The 24120-nt window shown below is 43.4% G+C and overlaps 1 protein-coding gene across 2 annotated transcripts in view; it reads right to left on the bottom strand.

The window, feature by feature from the left end:
- The window catches only part of LOC146000163 (putative helicase mov-10-B.1), a 111142-nt gene that overhangs the window by 5107 nt on the left and 81915 nt on the right, over positions 1 to 24120 (bottom strand). For both annotated transcript variants that reach the window (XM_083137505.1, XM_083137511.1), the window contains exons 18-19: positions 20910 to 21086; positions 20611 to 20812 (exon numbers count right to left, since the gene is read on the bottom strand). In XM_083137505.1, the coding sequence (XP_082993631.1) occupies positions 20611 to 20812; positions 20910 to 21086 (379 nt within the window). The remainder of the gene's footprint in view (positions 1 to 20610; positions 20813 to 20909; positions 21087 to 24120) is intronic.

Below are 24120 nucleotides of genomic sequence, written 5' to 3'. Positions count from 1 at the left end.
AACAACCTACTTTTAACTAAAATTCTCGACCAAAACTGCTTTCTAGTAGTGTTTGTTTAAAAAGAAAACACTATTTTCGACCACTATATAATTCATAAACCTGATGGAAAGTTTGCCTGTCTCTTTTTTATCTAGAAATGTGGATTATTTTATTTTTATGTTGTTGGAAAATGATTAATTTAATTCATTTTTGTTTGGACAGTCAATTTTATAGTTCTCCAGCTTAATTGTGAGCTAAATTAGAAATTGACAAATTTTGTGACATAAGAGAGAGACTTTCGTATGTTGTGTTGTAAATTAGTCCCGTTGTAATAGTGTGGCTCTGGCTCTGGGTTCGATAGCAGGTGGCAGGTACATAGTGGATCAGTTCTCAGTTGCAACTGTGAGTCCCGTCCCGAGTATAATTGAAGTGTGAGTGTGATGTATCCACAGACTTTTGACACGTTTTGAAAAAAATCACTTTGCCACGTGTCCCTGTAAAAATCAAGAGATATTTGAAATAACTGTATAATTTTTCCTTCTCTATGTAACCTCTAAAAGTGCAGAAATATAGGTTTCCCATTAGCACCATGTTTTTTTACATCTGAATGTTTGCTATTGAATTGAACGTTGGCAGTTTTCAAAATTACATATTATACATCGATTGCCAAAATAAACTGAAATATCAAAATCTACTTTCGAATCTTGATACACGTAAATAAAGAGATGAAAAAAATTCTGATCCTGACAGGGTTCAAACTTGCGACCCTTGCAGTTCGTTAATTTATACCAAAGCAAAATGAATTGTTTCTGCTTCTCGGTCGCAGAGAAGAAACAGCTGGATTGACAGGTTCACGTGACTACGTCACTGGTGCTTACCTTACTCGAACATGGTGAATACTTCACCTTGGCAGTCTAAAGCAGCTCCCGCGAATACCAAAAGACAGGAGGAAGCTTTTATTCAGATAGTTCGTAACAAGGAAACAAACATTCCATGGAATGTAACATCGAATTTACTTAAAACCAATTCATACGATAAGTTACCCCAGACGTTACCTGCGTAGTATAATGTGAATGGAAACGACATATTTGTCCCTTTCATCTCTCTATACTGCAATGGTTGTACTGTTGTTAATATTAGATTGCAGTCCGGATTCAGATGTTTCGCTCAAAGTGCACCTTGAAAACAGTTCAACCAGCTAATTATCCAAAAGACATATTTTACAGAGCTCTATTCTGAGTGCCATATGAGTGATGTTTAGGTAAATAATTGTAGTTACTGATTAATTCTGTTTGTTTATAATCTTAACATCTACAATCTGCACACATCTTGACATTACAATTTGGACCAGGCTTTCTTTCTTTCCCATCTGAAAATTACTCTTAAGGTGCGAGCATTCATCGAGTGGATCACTTCTAAATATCTATCTATCTATGTATAAAACTAGGCGTGACATGTATGTGAATGACTGAACATCTTAAAATACATGTGCTGATGTTCCTCACAACTTACTCATTTCATTTCAATGGTTTTCTTCTTGAGAATATTAATGGTGTGTTTTATCACACAACAATCTTCAATGTTAGCTCTCTAACTAACTCTCTAGCCTTCTTAAACCCGAAGGTTCATGGCTGCAGCAACACAGGCCTTCCATCTGTCCCTATCTTGAGCAAGATCTATATACTCTTTCCCATCCCTACCGATTTCCTTTAGGTCCATCTCAACGTTGTCCCTCCATCTTCGTCTTGGCCTTCCTACAGGTCTCTTACCATCAGGTTTCCCAACAAGAATCCTGTAAACTCCTCTTTCCTCTCCCATTCGTGCCACATGGCCTGCCCACCTAAGTCTTCTTGATTTAATTATTCTAATAATATCTGGACATGAGTACAATTTATGTAGTTCTAAATTATGTAACCTTCTCCACTCACCTGTCTCCTCATCCCTTTTAGGTCCAAAGATTTTCCTAAGGATCTTATTTTCAAATACTCTCAATTTATGTTCCTCTTTCAATGTAAGGGACCAAGTTTCACACCCATATAATACTACAGGCAAAATTACTGTTTTGTATATTTTAACTTTTAGTTTCTTAGATATTAAACGAGAACATAAAAGTTTATGAAGAGAGAAGTAACATGCATTTCCTGAATTGAGCCTACTTTTTATTTCCTCTTTAATATAATTTTCATTTGTTAATATTACTCCTAAGTATTTGAATTTGGAAACTGGTTCAAACGAGTTGTTATCAATAATTAGATTTTGATTATTACCTAACACTTGGTTTCGCCCTGTAAGCATATATTTAGTTTTCTCTTTGTTAACTTCCAAACCTATCTCTTTAGCAGTTTTGAAAAATATTTTAGCATTATTCTTAATTGTATTCACATCATCCCCCAGTAAGTCTACATCATCTGCATATGCTAACAACTGAGTCACACCATTTAAATTTAGTCCTTCTTTAGTTTCTCTTCAATGTTAGCACTTGTTGTAAATATCGAGGCTTAGCAGCAACTAAAAAATTTCAATTTCAAGTAGTCTCGAGTAATAGTCATGTTCTCTGAACGAGTAATAGTTTCAATACATATTTTCTTATTGGGATGCAAAAAAGAACAAAGTTTCAGGCTGCAATTGGTGTGCCAAGAATAAAATACATTATGTAGCACCCATTTGGTAAGAAAAAATATTTTGGAGACACGGGGACTCAAACCTAGGATTTCAGCTTACAAAGCTGGCCTTTAACCAACATGGCCACAAGCCACCGTGAAGAGACCAAGCTATTAGAGTAATTTATCAATAAGATTGCATCTTTTCCTGTCCCGTTTGAAATTTTGATGTCGCTTCTTGCTAATTACATTTATTTGTAAGCAATATACTTCATCAGATAGGGTCAGTGGCGCAGGAACCGGGGGGGTTATAACACCAGGCCCTGGTCAACCGTGGATATCCCTCCATCCTGGTCACCAAGCAAATATCGTGAGCTGCCTCAGATACCACTACCACCAAGAAACCTGCTGCCACCAACCCACCAACCCATCACCCAATATCATCCCCACCTCAACAAAATCAGGCACACACTGCACTCTCTTCTCCCAATTCTCCACAGTGATCCGGAAACCAAAAAATATTTCCCGACAAACCCAGACTGGTTTTTAAAAAGCCCCCCCAACCTCCAAAACATCCTGGTCCACTACACTCCTTCACCACACATCCAACACCCCCCCGCCCATAAATGCAACTGTCCCAGGTGCAAGACCTGCCCCATCCTCATCACTTATCACACCCTCCAGGTGCACACGGCCACTGGCAAATTTACCCTCCATCCCAAAGGGACCTGCCATGCCTCAAACCTTATCTACATCCTCACCTGCAACATCTGTGGTGATTTTTACCTGGGGGAAACATCAAAGGCCCCCAACCTCCGCATCAATAACCACCGCTCCTCCACCCACAACCTGGACTTCACTGTCGCCATCCACACCAACCACCACAACATCAGTTTCAACGACTGCTTCCAGGTAGCGATTATCCATCTCCTACCCCAACCAGCCAACACCTCTGTTCGCAAAAGATGGGAGAGAGCCTATATATTGGCCATAAGTGCAACCCCTCCACCTGGCTTGAACAAGGCCACCCAGTAATGCCCATCTCTCCCACCCTCCCAGCTAATCCCACACACTCACAGTTTACGACGAGCCTGGTGATGAAACAGTGTTTATTTCATTCTACGCACCACTTCTTCTTCGATGGGGACCTGGCAACTCTTCAGTGCCAGTCTATTTCTTCTCACACCGATGATGCTATGAAATTAGCGAAAATTTGAATTTTTCTACTGTCCGGTGAGTGTTTCCTTTTACCTTCTTTGATTTTTACTTAGCCCTTTTGGCCCTCCTTGCTTTTATCCATACATATATATATATAGCGAACCCTCCCTCATTACATTCCTAAACCAACTTAACGACTTCACCACCCTCAAATTCACCTGGTTCCACTCCAAAGACCAAGTGACCTTCCTAGATTTGGACATCCACATTCCGGGAGACCACTTGGAAACTTCCATACACATCAAACCGACCAACCACCTCCAGTATCTCCACTACTCCAGCTCACACCCCTACCACACCAAAAAAGCCATCCCATTTTCCCTTGCCCTCAGAGGCCAGTGCCTCAACTCATCCCCCTCATCCCGCCAAAACTACAACCTATGCCTGCACCAAGCCCTAACCAACCGTGGCTACCCCTCCACCCTCATCAACAAACAAATCACTAGAGCCAACTCCCATAACCACACAAAACAACCCAAAACCAACCGTCCAACTCTGATTACCCAATACCACCCCCACATTACGAAAATCAGACATACCCTCCACTCACTCCTCCCCATCCTGCACAGAGATCCTGATACCAGGGACATCTTTCGGGATAAACCTAGGCTCGTCTTCCATCGACCCCTCCCCCAACCTTCAAAACATCTTGGTCCGAAACACTCCCACCCCCTCCACACCACTCCTCCCAGCTCAAAAGGTGCAACAAACCCAGATGCAAGACCTGCCCCATACTCATCACCTACCCCACCCTCCTGATCCCTCAGCGGCAGGTGAGTTCACCCTTCACCCTAAGGGCACCTGCCACTCATCCAAACTAATTTACACCCTCATCTGCCAAATCTGCGGCAACTTCTACGTAGGCTAAACCTCCACCCCCTTGAATCTAAGGATCAATAATCACCGTTCCTCCACCCAAAACTCCGATTTCACAGTTGCCATCCACACCAACAGCCATAACACCACCTTCAATAACTGCTTCCGTGTTGCCATCATCCATCTTTTATCCCCCCTTCCCCACCGCTCTGACACATCTTTCCGCAGGCGATGGGAAAGGGCCTATATAGCAGGCATGCACACCACTATACCCACCGGACCCAACATAGCCAACCAGTAACCCTTTCCTCTCCTCCCCAAAACCACCCACCCACCTTACAGTAAACACTGGTTAAAGCACTTCTCGTCATCTATCAACTGTTTCTGGCAACACTGATTATAGAGAGGCTACGGTCAGTATTCTGTGCCTCTTCTCTTCGTAACGCCGATCTTTCTTCTTCAACTTGAAAATGCGACATAGATCGCGAAATATAGAATAATTTCTCTTCGTGTGGTAAGTGTTTACTGTCTCCTTCATTATTTGTGTGTGTGTGTGTGTGTATATATATATATATATATATATATATATATATATATATATATACATAAAAGTGAAAGAGGAGAGAGGAAACACTCACCGGACAAAGAAAAAATTCAAATTTTCGTGATGCTATGGTATGTATAAATATAATTTTTTTTTTGTGGTACTGTCAACACTTTTTTCTTTTCAAGACCTGGCAACACTGCAGGTGTTGTCACTTAGTTCTACAACGTCTCGCTACTCCTGAAGATGTGACATACCATCACCAAAATTTGAATTTTTTCTTTGTCCGGTGAGTGTTTCCTCTCTCCTCTTTCACTTTTTATTTAGCCCTTGTGGCCCTCCTTCCATTTATCCTATCTATATATATATATATATATATATATATATATATATATATAAACACAGGAATAGGATCAGAAAAGGTGCCAGAAGGGCGGATAAACACTAATGATGAAGGAGACAGTAAACACTTACCACACGAAGAGAAATTATTCTATATTTCGCGATCTATGTCGCATTTTCAAGTTGAAGAAGAAAGATCGGCGTTACGAAGAGAAGAGGCACAGAATACTGACCGTAGCGTCTCTACGATCAGTGTTGCCAGAAACAGTTGATAGATTACGAGAAGTACTTTCACCAGTGTTTACTGTAAGGTGAGTGGGTAATTTTGGGGAGGAGAGGAAAGGGTTACTGGTTGGCTAGGTTGAGTCCGGGGGGGTATAGTGGCGTGCGTGCCTGTTATGTAGGCCCTTTCCCAGCGCCTGCGGAAAGATGTGTCAGAGCGGGGGGGGGGGGGGTAAAAGATGGATGATGGCAACACGGAAGCAGTTATTGAAGGTGGTGTTATGGCTGTTGGTGTGGATGGCAACAGTGAAATCGGAGTTTTGGTGAATATTAATCCTTAGGTTCAAGGGGGTGGAGGTTTCGCCTATGTAGAAGTTGCCGCAGATTTGGCAGATGAGGGTGTAAATTAGGTTGGATGAGTGGCAGGTGCCCTTAGGGTGAAGGGTGAACTCGCCTGCCGCTGTGGAGATCAGGAGGGTGGGGGAGGTGATGAGTATGGGGCAGGTCTTGCATCTGGGTTTGTTGCACCTGTGAGCTGGGGGGAGTGGTGTGGATGGGGTGGGAGTGTTTCGGACCAAGATGTTTTGGAGGTTGGGGGGGCGACGGAAGATGACCCTGGGTTTATCCCGAAAGATGTCCCTGGTATCAGGATCACTGTGCAGGATGGGGAGGAGGGAGTGGAGGGTATGTCTGATTTTCGTAATATGGGGGTGGTATTGGGTGATCAGGGTTGGAGAGTTGATTTTAGGTTGTTTGGTGCGGTTGTGGGAGTTGGCTCTGGTGATTTGTTTGTTGATGAGGGTGGAGGGATAGCCACGGTTGGTTAGGGCTTGGTGCAGGCGTAGGTTGTAATTTTGGCGGGATGAGGGGGATGAGTTGAGGCGCTGGCCTCTGAGGGCAACGGAGAATGGGATGCCTTTTTTGGTGTGGTAGGGGTGTGAGCTGGAGTAGTGGAGATACTGGAGGTGGTTGGTCGGTTTAATATGTATGGAAGTTTCCAAGTGGTCTCCCCCAATGTGGATGTCCACATCTAGGAAGGTCACTTGGTCTTTTGAATGGAACCAGGTGAATTTGAGGGTGGTGAAGTCGTTAAGTTGGTTTAGGAATGTAGTGAGGGAGGGTTCACCATGTGTCCAGAGGAGGAAAATGTCATCTATGAATCTGAGCCAGAGGAGTGGTCTCAGTTGCTGGGAGTCAAGGAATTCCTGTTCCAGCCTGCCCATGAACAGGTCGGCATAAGAGGGGGCCATGCGGGTACCCATGGCTGTGCCACGTATCTGCAGGTAATGTTGATCACCGAAGCAGAAGTTGTTGCAGGTAAGCACAAGGTTGGCTAGTTGTATCAGGAAGTGAGTGCTGGGATTGTGGGGTTTAGGTCGGCAGTTAAGGAATGATTCTGTGGCACGGAGGCCATGGGCATGGGGAATATTAGTGTAGAGGGATGTGACGTCAACAGTTGTGAGGATGGTGTTAGGTGGTAGGGGTGGTAAGTTTTGGATGATGTTAAGGAAGTGGTTGGTGTCACGGAGGTAGGAGGGCAGGGCTTGGACGAGGGTTTGGAGGTGAGAGTCTAGAAAGGCTGAAATGCGTTCAGTGGGTGAATTGTAGCTGACACAATGGGTCTCCCGGGGTTGTTCGGTTTGTGAATTTTCGGAGGAGGTAGAAAGTGGGGGTGTGGGAGTTGTCAGGTATGAGTGAGGAGATGGTGGAATTGGATAGGCCTTCAGGGGGTCCTCGGGAGAGGACAAAATCCCGAATTTTGTCAAGGTGTGTGGTAGATGAATCAACCGTGGTGGGCTTGTAGGTTGATGAATCAGAGAGTTGACGGGAGGCTTCCGCCACGTAGTCAGAGGAGTTCATGACTACTGTGGTGGATCCTTTATCGGCAGGGAGGATTTTGATGTCCGGGTTGTTGCGGAGGGACCGGAGGGCTTGGTGTTGGGCTGGGGTTAGGTTGTGGTGGGAAGAGGAGTTTTGGAGGTATGTACTGTCAGAAACATTGTTGACAACAGAGGTGATGTATCTTTCAAGAGGGTGGTTGTTGGGAAGGGAGGGGGGATCATGGGGGGAGGGGGGCACAATTGGAGGAGACTGGGATGTATGTCTGAGGGATTAGCATTGGAGGGGGGATTCTTGGCCCAAAAATACGTCCACCTAAGTCTGCGGGCGAAGGTTTGTATGTCAAATAGTAGCCGGATATTGTTAGGGGTGGCGGCTGGGGAGAAGGTAAGACCTTTGGAAAGAACGTCAATTTCGGTGGTTGTGATGTTGTGGTTGGAAAGGTTCAAGACGGAGGTGCAGTCAGTGGGTGGAGGGGGGTGAGGAATGTCAGTGTGCTGGGGGCATCTTTTGTCCGAGGACTGGTGCTCTTCTGTGGTGTGGTGGGAGGGGGGGGGGGGGCGGGCATGGTTAGAGATGGTAGGTTGGGGTGGAGTGGGTAGAGGTAAGGGTGGATCTGGAAGTAAGGGACATGCAGTTTTGTGGTGGTGTTGTGGTGGGAGGGGGAGGGGGAGGGTGCATCCTGCATTCAGGGCTTGTCGGCAGAGAATGGAAAGTTTTTGCAGGTGTTTCTGGTTGAGGTTGTGGGCTATGGACTGTGAAAGGTTCCAGAGTGTGTTGATTTGGTTGTTGTTGTTGCCTGTGGTCAGTAGGAGGATTTTGGTGAGGGACTGGATGGAAATCGAGAGTTCTCGAGTCCGGTGGAGCTGTGATCTGTACATGGTTAGGGTTAGTTCGGCAGCAAAAGTTCTCGCTAGGGGGCGAATATTGGGTTGAATATCGGGGGGCATGGATGAGAAAGGGAGTTTGGGCATCAGGCTTTTGGGAGTTAGGCCTAATAAGAGGCATGAATGTAAGAAACGTGTGTGACAAACAGATTTGGTGAAGGAAATAATGAGTGACCGGAGTCGGGAGAGTTGGCGTGAGTTGTACACAAAAGGGTTCATATCCAAAAAGGAACAAAAACACAGGAATAGGATCAGAAAAGGTGCCAGAAGGATGGATAAACACTAATGATGAAGGAGACAGTAAACACTTACCACACGAAGAGAAATTATTCTATATTTCGCGATCTATGTCGCATTTTCAAGTTGAAGAAGAAAGATCGGCGTTACGAAGAGAAGAGGCACAGAATACTGACCGTAGCGTCTCTACGATCAGTGTTGCCAGAAACAGTTGATAGATGACAAGAAGTACTTTCACCAGTGTTTACTGTAAGGTGGGTGGGTAATTTTGGGGAGGGGAGGAAAGGGTTACTGGTTGGCTAGGTTGAGTCCGGGGGGTATAGTGGCATGCGTGTCCGTTATGTAGGCCCTTTCCCAGCGCCTGCGGAAAGATGTGTCAGAGCAGGGGGGGGGGTAAAAGATGGATGATGGCAACACGGAAGCAGTTATTGAAGGTGGTGTTATGGCTGTTGGTGTGGATGGCAACAGTGAAATCGGAGTTTTGGTGAATATTAATCCTTAGGTTCAAGGGGGTGGAGGTTTCGCCTATGTAGAAGTTGCCACAGATTTGGCAGATGAGGGTGTAAATTAGGTTGGATGAGTGGCAGGTGCCCTTAGGGTGAAGGGTGAACTCGCCTGCCGCTGTGGAGATCAGGAGGGTGGGGGAGGTGATGAGTATGGGGCAGGTCTTGCATCTGGGTTTGTTGCACCTGTGAGCTGGGGGGAGTGGTGTGGATGGGGTGGGAGTGTTTCAGACCAAGATGTTTTGGAGGTTGGGGGGGCGACAGAAGATGACCCTGGGTTTATCCCGAAAGATGTCCCTGGTATCAGGATCACTGTGCAGGATGGGGAGGAGGGAGTGGAGTGTATGTCTGATTTTCGTAATATGGGGGTGGTATTGGGTGATCAGGGTTGGAGGGTTGGTTTTAGGTTGTTTGGTGCGGTTGTGGGAGTTGGCTCTGGTGATTTGTTTGTTGATGAGGGTGGAGGGATAGCCATGGTTGGTTAGGGCTTGGTGCAGGCGTAGGTTGTAGTTTTGGCGGGATGAGGGGGATGAGTTGAGGCGCTGGCCTCTGAGGGCAACGGAGAATGGGATGCCTTTTTTGGTGTGGTAGGGGTGTGAGCTGGAGTAGTGGAGATACTGGAGGTGGTTGGTCGGTTTAATATGTATGGAAGTTTCCAAGTGGTCTCCCACAATGTGGATGTCCACATCTAGGACGGTCACTTGGTCTTTTGAATGGAACCAGGTGAATTTGAGGGTGGTGAAGTCGTTAAGTTGGTTTAGGAATGTAGTGAGGGAGGGTTCGCCATGTGTCCAGAGGAGGAAAATGTCATCTATGAATCTGAGCCAGAGGAGTGGTTTCAGTTGCTGGGAGTCAAGGAATTCCTGTTCCAGCCTGCCCATGAACAGGTCGGCATAAGAGGGGGGCCATGCGGGTACCCATGGCTGTGCCACGTATCTGCAGGTAATGTTGATCACCGAAGCAGAAGTTGTTGCATCATTAGTGTTTATCCGCCCTTCTGGCACCTTTTCTGATCCTATTCCTGTGTTTTTGTTCCTTTTTGGATATGAACCCTTTTGTGTACAACTCACGCCAACTCTCCCGACTCCGGTCACTCATTATTTCCTTCACCAAATCTGTTTGTCACACACGTTTCTTACATTCATGCCTCTTATTAGGCCTAACTCCCAAAAGCCTGACGCCCAAACTCCCTTTCTCATCCATGCCCCCCGATATTCAACCCAATATTCGCCCCCTAGCGAGAACTTTTGCTGCCGAACTAACCCTAACCATGTACAGATCACAGCTCCACCGGACTCGAGAACTCTCGATTTCCATCCAGTCCCTCACCAAAATCCTCCTACTGACCACAGGCAACAACAACAACCAAATCAACACACTCTGGAACCTTTCACAGTCCATAGCCCACAACCTCAACCAGAAACACCTGCAAAAACTTTCCATTCTCTGCCGACAAGCCCTGAATGCAGGATGCACCCTCCCCCTCCCCCTCCCACCACAACACCACCACAAAACTGCATGTCCCTTACTTCCAGATCCACCCTTACCTCTACCCACTCCACCCCAACCTACCATCTCTAACCATGCCCGCCCCCCCCCCCTCCCACCACACCACAGAAGAGCACCAGTCCTCGGACAAAAGATGCCCCCAGCACACTGACATTCCTCACCCCCCTCCACCCACTGACTGCACCTCCGTCTTGAACCTTTCCAACCACAACATCACAACCACCGAAATTGACGTTCTTTCCAAAGGTCTTACCTTCTCCCCAGCCGCCACCCCTAACAATTTCCGGCTACTATTTGACATACAAACCTTCGCCCGCAGACTTAGGTGGACGTATTTTGGGCCAAGAATCCCCCCTCCAATGCTAATCCCTCAGACATATATCCCAGTCTCCTCCAATTGTGCCCCCCTCCCCCCTTGATCCCCCCTCCCTTCCCAACAACCACCCTCTTGAAAGATACATCACCTCTGTTGTCAACAATGTTTCTGACAGTACATACCTCCAAAACTCCTCTTCCCACCACAACCTAACCCCAGCCCAACACCAAGCCCTCCGGTCCCTCCGCAACAACCCGGACATCAAAATCCTCCCTGCCGATAAAGGATCCACCACAGTAGTCATGAACTCCTCTGACTACGTGGCGGAAGCCTCCCGTCAACTCTCTGATTCATCAACCTACAAGCCCACCACGGTTGATTCATCTACCACACACCTTGACAAAATTCGGGATTTTGTCCTCTCCCGAGGACCCCCTGAAGGCCTATCCAATTCCACCATCTCCTCACTCATACCTGACAACTCCCACACCCCCACTTTCTACCTCCTCCCGAAAATTCACAAACCGAACAACCCCGGGAGACCCATTGTGTCCAGCTACAATTCACCCACTGAACGCATTTCAGCCTTTCTAGACTCTCACCTCCAAACCCTCGTCCAAGCCCTGCCCTCCTACCTCCGTGACACCAACCACTTCCTTAACATCATCCAAAACTTACCACCCCTACCACCTAACACCATCCTCACAACTGTTGACGTCACATCCCTCTACACTAATATTCCCCATGCCCATGGCCTCCGTGCCACAGAATCATTCCTTAACTGCCGACCTAAACCCCACAATCCCAGCACTCACTTCCTGATACAACTAGCCAACCTTGTGCTTACCTGCAACAACTTCTGCTTCGGTGATCAACATTACCTGCAGATACGTGGCACAGCCATGGGTACCCGCATGGCCCCCTCTTATGCCGACCTGTTCATGGGCTGGCTGGAACAGGTATTCCTTGACTCCCAGCAACTGAAACCACTCCTCTGGCTCAGATTCATAGATGACATTTTCCTCCTCTGGACACATGGCGAACCCTCCCTCACTACATTCCTAAACCAACTTAACGACTTCACCACCCTCAAATTCACCTGGTTCCATTCAAAAGACCAAGTGACCTTCCTAGATGTGGACATCCACATTGCGGGAGACCACTTGGAAACTTCCATATATTAAACCGACCAACCACCTCCAGCATCTCCACTACTCCAGCTCACACCCCTACCACACCAAAAAAGGCATCCCATTCTCCGTTGCCCTCAGAGGCCAGCGCCTCAACTCATCCCCCTCATCCCGCCAAAACTACAACCTACGCCTGCACCAAGCCCTAACCAACCGTGGCTATCCCTCCACCCTCATCAACAAACAAATCACCACAGCCAACTCCCACAACCGCACCAAACAACCTAAAAACCAACCCTCCAACCCTGATCACCCAATACCACCCCCATATTACGAAAATCAGACATACCCTCCACTCCCTCCTCCCCATCCTGCACAGTGATCCTGATACCAGGGACATCTTTCGGGATAAACCTAGGCTCGTCTTCCGTCGCCCCCCCCCAACCTCCAAAACATCTTGGTCCGAAACACTCCCACCCCATCCACACCACTCCCCCCAGCTCACAGGTGCAACAAACCCAGATGCAAGACCTGCCCCATACTCATCACCTCCCCCACCCTCCTGATCACCACAGCGGCAGGCGAGTTCACCCTTCACCCCTAAGGGCACCTGCCACTCATCCAACCTAATTTACACCCTCATCTGCCAAATCTGCGGCAACTTCTACATAGGCGAAACCTTCACCCCCTTGAACCTAAGGATTAATATTCACCAAAACTCCGATTTCACTGTTGCCATCCACACCAACAGCCATAACACCACCTTCAATAACTGCTTCCGTGTTGCCATCATCCATCTTTTACCCCCCCCCCCCCCTGCTCTGACACATCTTTCCGCAGGCGCTGGGAAAGGGCCTACATAACAGACACGCACGCCACTATACCCCCCGGACTCAACCTAGCCAACCAGTAACCCTTTCCTCTCCTCCCCAAAATTACCCACCCACCTTACAGTAAACACTGGTGAAAGTACTTCTCGTCATCTATCAACTGTTTCTGGCAACACTGATCGTAGAGACGCTACGGTCAGTATTCTGTGCCTCTTCTCTTCGTAACGCCGATCTTTCTTCTTCAACTTGAAAATGCGACATAAATCGCGAAATATAGAATAATTTCTCTTCGTGTGGTAAGTGTTTACTGTCTCCATCATTAGTGTATGTGTGTATATATATATATAGGAGGCTGAATTTTGTAGCCCCCAAATGAAAAACACGTTCATATGCTGTACACATTGCTGACAAAATACAAGTGAAGCTTGTGCATGAAAATTAATGAAGACTTTGGGAAATCATGCTTTTGTGGAAGGTTAGTGTTTGCAACCCTAAATGATAACCGTTCTCTAGTTTCCGTCAATATAGCAGATTCTGCTATGTGACGACGAATCTCATTAACTAACGGCACATAATTTTGTTTTATTTTGAACTATTTATTTCAAAATGAAGAGTCGTTATTCTGGAATCTATGGAGACATTCATTCATTCGGTAAGAATTTTACGAGAGTCACAATTCTATTTTTGTGCTCCAATACAAAACAAATGTGCACGTGTAAAACAAGTAAAGCCAGACAACTTTTATTTTACAAGAATTCAATTTACTGTTAAAGTTAAATCAGAGGACAACCATTGACTTATTTTTAATAGCCTGGATGACTGATGTGGGGAAGGGGTACCTCCTCTCATGTGTCCCCCTGGCTGTGACATAAACTCTTCTTCCTTTAGGATTTCTATTATTTTTCCCAACGCATATCAGTGCCAACTTTGCAATTCTGTTTGCCAAAATGTATGGGGAAAGAGTTTATTTATTCTTCAAGCCTTCTTCTGGACTAGGATAACACTATTTCCGAAATAGTTTTTTTTTTTGGCATCATTTTCAGGAATTGCAACAGCACTATTTCGGTCTCGCTTATTCTTATTGCATTTTTCCTTTTTGTTATTTAGTGTTGCTTTTCTTCCATTTTCGGCTACTCGCGACGATGGAGATATTAAAAAAGAACACCCATGCTCAGGCCAAATTCGAACCCGGGGCCCTCGCATTCTAACAAATTGTGTTAACTACTTCGTCACGAATGTCACAAACAAGTTTATTTAAAAAAAAAAAATACGTTAGAGTATTCAAATTGGTCTACTTACGCAAGTGAGTATGTATTCTTATGTGAACGACGTTTCGGAAGCTTTACTGCTTCCTTCCTCAGGTTGTCGTTTTCGGCTTGGAATATCAAGCCACGTCAGAGAAGTGTCATGTAAGGATACTGGGTGAAAGGTTTGGGTTAAAAAAACACTTCATAGTGCTTGACCTATACAGAATTAAAACCACTTTGCTAAAAAACCCTTAAAACTCACAATAAAACATGTTAAAACCACCGCTACAGTAAACTGGAGTGGCCGTTGAGAGCCTAAACTCCCTGTCAAGGTGAAGCGAGCAGGCAGATGGCGCCGCGCAGCGGCGTGGTACTTCCCCTCCCACGAGAGATCCCTGCCCTCTCTTTTTCTTCCCCTCGTCACCAATCCAAGGAGAATTCCCCGTTCAACCTCGGCTGCTTTCCTTACCTCCGATGTGACATGGAAGCCCATCGGGGCCCTTTTATTATTCAAATTGTCCCACTTTTTAGAAAAGCTAATCCATACGTCATCTAAATTGCCCTCGTCCCGGTTCAGTTTATTTCTGTGTCCCGCGCATATGAATGCCGTTTCGTATACGTTCCTATCCAATTTACTATTACTTCTTTTGATAACCTCTCTTTTTATTATTCTATGCCCACTGTTTATTATATGCTCTGCAAGCCCCGTTTTCGGATCCCTTTCTTTGATGTTCTTATCATGTTCGCCCCATCTAATACGCATGTTCCGGCCGGTTTGTCCAATATATTCCATCCCGCAATTGCATTCAATCCTATACACCCCTTTTTGTTCATCAGGGTTATCTCGAATTTTTACCCCCCCCTCTTATAATCCGTGAAATGCTTTTCAATATTTCTAGGTGCTCTCGTCCCGCATTTCACACCATACTTTTTCACTGTTTTTCAATTTTCTCCGTGAGCCCTTTACAGTACGGTATCCCAACATAATTAACTTTACTATCCAACCCCCTCCCTCCTCATTTTCCTCCTTTTCTAACCTGCTATCAGAATCGGGTTCCCCTTTGAAATATTCTTCCTTGCTCTCCTAGCTAACACGTTCATTTCATATTCGGAAAATCCATTCTTCATTCCTACCTCTATTATCCACGATATTTCCTTTTCTTTTTCTACGGCATTATTGCATAACCTCTCAGCCCTTATGAAAAAGTTTAAATAAACATTCGATTTGACCCTACTTGAATGTTCCGATGCCTTATTAATATAAAGACTGCCTGCCAGGGGTTTATGAAACACCCCTGTCTTAATCCCCTTTTCAATGTTGGTAATCCTTAGGTCCAGGTAGTTAATTTTTACCTTCTACCGAATTCTCCCTAGTGAAGCTTATTCTGTCCTCTTGTTTTCCTAACTCCGCAAAAACAGTGTTAAGATCTTTTTCTTTTCCAACTACAAGGATATCGTCCACATACCTACAGTAATATTTTATGTTTACTCCCACCCTTTCCATAACCGCTTTTTCTAAGTAATGCAAGAAAATGTTTGCCGCAAAACCCGATATCGGGTTGCCCATCTCTAACCCTTCTTTCTGTCGAAAAATCTTATCGTTTACCGCGGAAATAATTGTACCCGGTTACAAGAAAAAACCCACCTGCCATATTCCCATGCTACCAATATATCCACGCCATGGTCTAATAGCCATCTTTGAAGGCAGTCACCGGCTTTCTCTCTCGGTACACTAGGATACAAATTTGTTACATCAAAGCTGCTAATTTGGTCATCCCTCCCGATTTCTAAATTTTCAATTGACTTTTTTACCTCAAAGGAGTTTTTAACGCTATACTGGGTGTTAACATTAATCTTCTTCATTCTTTTAATTAATTCCTTTGCCAACCCATACCCTGGGTGTTCATAGGTGGGGATTATTGGTCTAAGTGGGATCAGTGCCTTGTGCGTTTTTGGAATGCCGAATGCTGTGGGGATATTCCCCTCCTTCACTTCTTTAATGAGATTCTTCTTTTCCCCGCTGCCTAAGGTTATGCTGGTTTCTATCCCACGTCTAATCTCATTTCTAATTTTACTAATTGGGTTCCCATTAACCATTTCGAAATCATTATTTAGAAAGCATTCTTCTAACTTACTTTGATATATGCCTTTTTCTATTACTACCATCTTATTTTCTTTGTCAGATCGAATGAGATACACATTATTATCTTTGGCCCATTTTTTCACAGTGTTTAAATCATCCCTAATTCTCCGGTCATTTTTCTCTTTTTGCATTCTATTCCCACCCCTGGAAACACACCCTCTCCTAATTTGACTCAACACGTGTTCATCAATAATCTCACGTACACTCTGCCTGACTTTGGACTTATCCTCTTTCTCGTCTAACTTCCCGATAATTTTCTCCGTGGCGATAACAAACTCCTCTTTCACAAACCGTTCGTTCTTTACAGCGAATTTATGCCCCCTGCTCAACACATCACCCAAAGCTTTTGGGGGGTCTAATTTTGTCAGATTTAAAACGTTTTCGCCCATACTATCGATATTACCCTCACATATTTTAGTTTTATTGGTCTGCTTACCGATGCCTAATTTTACAGTTTTTCTCCTTATGGTTTCTAAATCTTTAATTTTTGCATTTTCGATGGTTCTAAAATGCCGCTCTTCGATGCGCCTCCATGTCAAATCATCGAGTTTTTTCTCTATCTCCAAATGTAAATTATAACATTCATAGTTCAGTCTATCCACCTGCCCGTAAGCCTCCCTTATGCATTTCCCTAACATTTTATGTTGCAATTCTAATTTTTGCGACCGACAGTTATTGCTTAAAGGTTGATATCCCCATTTTAAAAATCCAGCAAAACCCCCATCCTCTTACATTGTTTAAAAAAGCCTATCCTAATCAAGGTTTTATTAAGTCTTATCCTCAACTTCTCGAATGTACGCACTTTTCTCCCCATATCGGAGGTCAATAGCATATTGGTTACGTGCATGTTACTCACTCATATTTTTGTTTATTGATAGTGAGTAACACGCACGTAACCAATATGCTATTGACCTCCGATACGGGGAGAAAAGTGCGTACATTCGAGAAGTTGAGGATAAGACTTAATAAAACCTTGATTAGGATAGGCTTTTTTAAACAATGTACAATTGCGGGATGGAATATATTGGACAAACCGGCCGGAACATGCGTATTAGATGGGGCGAACATGATAAGAACATCAAAGAAAGGGATCCGAAAACGGGGCTTGCAGAGCATATAATAAACAGTGGGCACAGAATAATAAAAAGAGAGGTTATCAAAAGAAGTAATAGTAAATTGGATAGGAACGTATACGAAACGGCATTCATATGCGCGGGACACAGAAATAAACTGAACCGGGACGAGGGCAATTTAGATGACGTATGGATTAGCTTTTCTAAAAAGTGGGACAATTTGAATAATAAAAGGGCCCCGATGGGCTTCCATGTCACATCGGAGGTAAGGAAAGCAGCCGAGGTTGAACGGGAATTCTCCTTGGATTGGTGACGAGGGGAAGAAAAAGAGAGGGCAGGGATCTCTCGTGGGAGGGGAAGTACCACGCCGCTGCGCGGCGCCATCTGCCCGCTCGCTTCACCTTGACAGGGAGTTTAGGCTCTCAACGGCCACTTCAGTTTACCGTAGCGGTGGTTTTAACATGTTTTATTGTGAGTTTTAAGGGTTTTTTAGCAAAGTGGTTTTAATTCTGTATAGGTCAAGCACTATGAAGTGTTTTTAACCCAAACCTTTCACCCAGTATCCTTACATGACACTTCTCTGACGTGGCTTGATATTCCAAGCCGAAAACGACAACCTGAGGAAGGAAGCAGTAAAGCTTCCCAAACGTCGTTCACATAAGAATACATACTCACTTGCGTAAGTAGACCAATTTGAATACTCTAACGTATTTTTGTTTATTGATAGTGAGTAACACGCACGTAACCAATATGCTATTTTTAAAATAAATTTCAGGAATATTCAGATTTACATTACTTTGATTGTAGACGTGGAAATTCCAGTTAATTCATATTTATGCTGCAATCTTTCCCTTAGGCCTTTTCTTTGAGTCTGAGAGACACAAAATGCCCTGCATATGGTTAAATTGATTGATAGTAAGCAACACTGCTGCTTTCCGAACACTTACTTCGGCTGTACTTCCGGCCACGAAGCTGGACTTCAACTAAAACGAGTGTGCCAGTTTTTGTGAACAGAAGTGTACCAGAAAATATGTCACAGATGTCAATCTTTATTTTCTCCTATTGCTGTAAAGAAGTTCATCATATATTCAGAGAATCCATGAAAATGTATATGAACACTTTAAACAATTAAACTACAACTTGTTCCATAATGTAACAAGGAGATTTTGCTCACATGCTTTTAGGGCATGCCGTCATGGGCGGCAGCAGGGGGGGGGGGGGTCGGACTTGTTGGTCGATCTCCCCTGGAAATTTCCATCTACCTTTTTTAAATTTATGGCAATTTATAAACAAAGCACTTTATTTCACCTCATTTTGAGTCAATGTTTAAAAATGGTCGTGAGTTATCGAATTTGGTATGAAACTTTCATAATTTGCAACACAGAAACTGTTAATTTGTAACTTTCACACGTTTTGAAGCTTCTTATAGTACTGAGTTTGCTGCTGCTACTGCTACTAATGTTCGAAGTAACTATTATGTAATCTTGGTTGTAACAAGTACTATATTATTGATAAAATAAACTTATTGGATGCTAAAATAAACTAATAACTAAACTAAACTGCTACTACTGCTGCACTACTACTACTACTAGTAGTAGTAGTAATAAGAATAACAACAACATAATTTAAAATACCGATAATGCAATAATTTTAAAAAATGAACCCCTCTTTGACAAACTTCTGCATATGCCACTGGTCTGTATCAGAATATTCTTGATGGGTGTGGGTGTCCTCGACATCTTCGATTCAACCCCCCCCCCCCCAAGGAAATTTTCTGGCGACGCCCATGCATACCGTGACTTGGATAATGGGTCGGAGATACATGTTTTGAGTTCTGCATGAGTCTTGAGGTATGTAATTAGCAATAAGTAAAGTTTAATTTCATTGTTGCTATATTTGAAGGGGAAAGGGGGGGGGGTCCAGAAAATTGTGCATTTTTTTTATTTATTAATTTTGACAACATAGCTTTTTTCTCAATTCTGGTGTTTGAAACACACTTTCAGCAAGGGAAAGCAATAAGTGCGTAAATCTTTTCCATGGTAATGGAAAACATATCAGGCAATATGCAAGTACCATTTTGTACCTTCATGTTCTGGCATTGCCTGTGTGGGGGTCCAATGAATTTTAAATTTCATGAAAAAAAATAGTTTCCTTCTTTGTTCTTCTTCCAACCAATTAAGGAAAATTTGTAACACTAGTGTTCCAGAGATATGAAATGTTATTTAAAAGCATGCAGAAGTTTAAATTTCCCGCTGAAAACATATCCATAGTTTGCAGGTTCAACGGCAAACACACTCCATTGTTTAATTGATTGATCGATTGAGTTGATGTTTTAAGTCAATTTTATGCACAGTAAGGCTAATCGGGACTGGCCCTTGGTTTAAAGTGGGATCTGGACCACTATGTGCCTCCACCGGGAATCGAACCCAGCATCCCTTGATTACAAGGTGATGAAGCTACCACTGTGCCATCGGAGAGGCCTTAGTTGTTGAAGAGTTAAACCCAACAGTAGGCAAGCCCAGGCACTTGGCAACCTATTGAGTCAGTAATAGACAAATAGCTATGCAACTATGTGCTAGTACTTACAATGTGTATAAATAGTTCACCCATTTGCATTTATGGAGAATGATTTAACAGGTTAATTAACATTACTGGTATTAGTATCAGAAAGTTTCAGTTTCAATTTAATCAGCGATACTGAATTATACTTTTTCGAAGTCTAAATATCTGGAAAATTGTTTGAAGCAGCACTGTTGGGAAAATGGATGTTGTCATCAAATCTGGCTGATTGATATCGTAAAGCTCCAATCAAAAATTGGACTTCATATTTTGTAAATATTCTGCATAACTTTACATTATTTTAATTTCCCAATATCATGGGAATTGCTGACTATTGGGATAAAATATTGCCATCAAACCCTCAATTACAGGCTATTTTTATAATGTGGGTATGTGGAGGAAAGCAATCTATTCGAATCAACTCACTATTCGTTTTTTTCCACGTAGCATTTGAACCACCACCTTTCTAGAAGCTCAACAAGCATTTAGTGCAAAAATGAATAGCGAGATGATTCAAATGGAATATCAAATGGGGAAGGTTATTGGCAATTTTATTGACATGCTAATACAATGATATGTCTAGACTATTTATTAATCTAGAAGATTCATAACTACCTTCAATTCCAAGATAACCCATTCTTCGGAGCATGTCTTCCACATATTTATCATCTTTCTTCTTGTACTTGAATCCAGCGTAGGATTTGTTTTCCTGGGTGAATTCAATAAGTCTCCTCCAACGCTTGTCCTTGCAGAGATTGTAAGGGTTTCCTATCACAATGAGAAGAGTTTGTGCTCGTGTCACAGCCACATTGAAACGCTGAAAGGATAATAAATTCATGTCATTCATTTGAAGAGTATGTTTCCTCTATCAGTTAAAATACAATGCATAATAGTAATAACAAAATAAACTCTACCTTCTTGTCCACCAAGAATCCTAACTTGAACTTCTTGTCATAGTCAAGCAATCTTGGGTTTGATCGTACTGTGGAAATAATGATCACTCGCTTTTCCTGGCCTTGGAAAGCCTCAACGGAACCAATGAGGACATCCTTCCACCCTTTCTTTTCTAAGTGAACCCTGAGCTTGTGCACCTGAAATCAGATATAAAATGAAAGATTCAATAAAAATGCCAAATTCTATATTAGTGAAAAAATATTTACGACTTAGGACAGAGCCGATACCGTTGCTTAATATATTGGTATTGGCTGATGCAAATGGTACCGGTATTGGAAACTATCAGGTAGATTTTATTTAATGATACCGGCCGATACTTTCTTACTTCATTTTGATCATTCGCAGGGTCCACAAAATTGCCACATGACACTTTTGTGGATCCATGTTCTTCTAAAAGGTTCGCATAATCACTTTTTATAGATGCAAAATAATATAGGGTAATTTCAAGTGGTTCTTATTTAATTTTTCGCACGACGTTTCATCCTGGTTTCCCAGAACTTTCTCCAGCCAAGACATACACACACAGCTTTACATGACTAGTCAATCTACACTCTAAGGAACGTTCTTCTTTCTTCCACCTTGCTGCACTTCCTCAGCAGGTGGCATAACTGGCTGTTTCTTCCCCTCCTCTTAATCATGTAACCTACTCGTCTAATCTTCCCTTCCTTCCTCCTCCTGATGACAGGAGTGGAGTCTTAATTATCCTGGAAGAGGCGTTGGCCTCCGAGAGCTAAGGAGAATGGCATGAATTTTTTGATGTGATAGGGGTGAGAGCTGGAGTAATGAAGATACTGGAGGTGGTTTGTCGGTTTGATATGTATGGATGTTTCCAAGTGGACTCGCACAATGTGAATATCCACATCTAGGAAGGTCACTTGGTCTTTGTATGGAGTGGCACCAGGTAAATTTGAGGGTGGTGAAGTCGTTCAGTTGGTTTAGAAAGGTGGTGAGAGAGGGTTCATCATATGTCCAGAGGAGGAAAATATCATCTATGAATCTTAGCCAGAGGAGTGGTTTCAGTTGTTTGGAGTCCAGAAACTCTTATTCTCACCTACCCATGAACAGGTTAGCGTAGGACATTTTGGTGCCCGGGTCTCACTGAAATCACTCCTACCTTTATCAGTTCTGGTTCGGCACTGCGGACCAAAATCTGCTGTATTCAAAGTAGGACATAAGTCTACAACCAGCATACCACTTTTCAAATTTATACCATCAAATAATAAAACAAATTTTGGCAGCCCTGCATTTTTGGTGTAGTAAAACATTCCTATTTAGTTATATATGCAGTAGCATTAATATCCAGCATACAGATTTTCAACTTACTAGTTAAAAAAATAGACATGACAACCCAGCATTTCCAATTATTAAAAACTTTCCTATTTGACTGTATTCATTGTAGCATAAATCACCAGCATTCTGATATTCAACTTCAAAAATTGAAAGGTTAAAATTGGGAACCGGCATTTCGAATTACTTTAAAATCTCCCCTTTAAAAATATTCAAAGTAGCACAAATAACCAGCATATTGGTTTTCAAGTTTCTATCTCGAAAATTAGAAAGAAATAAAAATAGATGTGGCAACCATGGCACCAGCGAGTGTTTTCAATGAAACGACTTGGTGTTTTGTCCTTTGTACACATTGAATCGCTTTTCCTCTGTGCACATCACAGCTTTCTGGTATTCCGAAGGTCAAATAGATTCTGTGCAGTAGTTTGACCAATTTCAGTCGCTCAAACCATTATTCTGGACTTGCCTCTGCCATGGCATGGGTTGTAATCTCTAACCGATATATTGAACTGCTTTCCTCGAAACTGGTTTCTGAAGTGATGAGAACCAGAATGCTTTTGCATGAGGAGCTTCAAGTTTCGGTTCGTCGGGCCAGAGTAGAAATTGCCAGCATCAATTCTAGTTTGAGTCTGAGGTAGAAAGTGTGGGGGTATAGGGGTTGTCAGGTATGAGGGTGGAGATGGTGAGATCGTTGCCGATGAATTCACCCTTCATCCAAAGGACACCTGCCACTCCTCCAACATCATATAAACACTCATCTTTCAAATCTGTGGTAACTTCTACCTAGGTGAAAACTCTACCCCCACCAAACCTCAGAATCAATAACAACTGATCCTCAACACAAAATTTTGACCTCACTGTCACCACCCATACCAACAGCCACAACACCACCTTCACCAACTGTTTCTCTTATGACCAATCAAGGATTAGGCATACATGCCAAAACACAAGACACCTACATACCCCATCTAAATGCAAGGGTCATTAGGTTTAAAATAGAAAAGGTCTGTGAGAGTCATTTCCCATATTATCACATACCCCAATAAAAAGCACCATGGATAGTGCATGAAAACCCTATGTTATACTCATAGTTTGAATAAAAACTCTTTATTCAATAAAAAGAAACAATTTTCAGACAAACAATGACCTTGTTGGATCCATGTAAACAATGGGCTCCAACTCGCATGTCAGCCAAATACCTCATTTTATGTTAGATTTTAGAGATAACATTTGTGTATATGCAGAACAGTGCCCAGAGCCTGAAAAGCCAATTCATTTCACTCATTTAGCATAAATAAGGACTAAAAACAAGGAAAATGCCAATGTTTACAAGCTTACATCCAGGCACTGTTCACAACCACCCATGCATGTTTGCCATCTCGTAAGCAGACTTGGAACTTCTTCCACAGACCAACCAGCCAATCAGGGGCTGCCACAGCCGAGACGTCACAGAGAAAATTGCTAAGTCTTTCATTATCATGGGAGCTTGCCTCCCAAGCTTCACTTCTCTTTAGAACAGGCTTCAGACAAGGTCCTGTGAAGTGGTGAGAGTTAAAAAAAAGTATCTGAATGGTCATGTGGGCCAGGGACAAAGGATCAGCAGATGCTGCCAAATGTCCACGTGGTGTTTAACAAAGGTGAGTTTGGACACCAATGTGTTGTTAGTGTAACTCCAGGCTAGAAAAAGGGACAGTATGCTGACCCATAGTGTTTTTCTGTTGACAGTTGTGTGAGATGAATCTGGTGGGCCAGGGCACATGGCATAACTGCTGGGACTGTGATATTTACCCAGGCAATATCCACCAAAATCCACACCCACACCAGGCATCCAGCCAAGGGGACCACTAATTTGGTCAACAATAGTTGCCAGTTCAACGGATCCAG

This window comes from Lepisma saccharinum, chromosome 1, assembly GCF_977018435.1.
Source record: "Lepisma saccharinum chromosome 1, izLepSacc3.1, whole genome shotgun sequence".
Classification (NCBI taxonomy): Eukaryota; Metazoa; Arthropoda; class Insecta; order Zygentoma; family Lepismatidae; genus Lepisma; species Lepisma saccharinum.
This window is presented reverse-complemented; position numbering and strand designations above follow the sequence as displayed.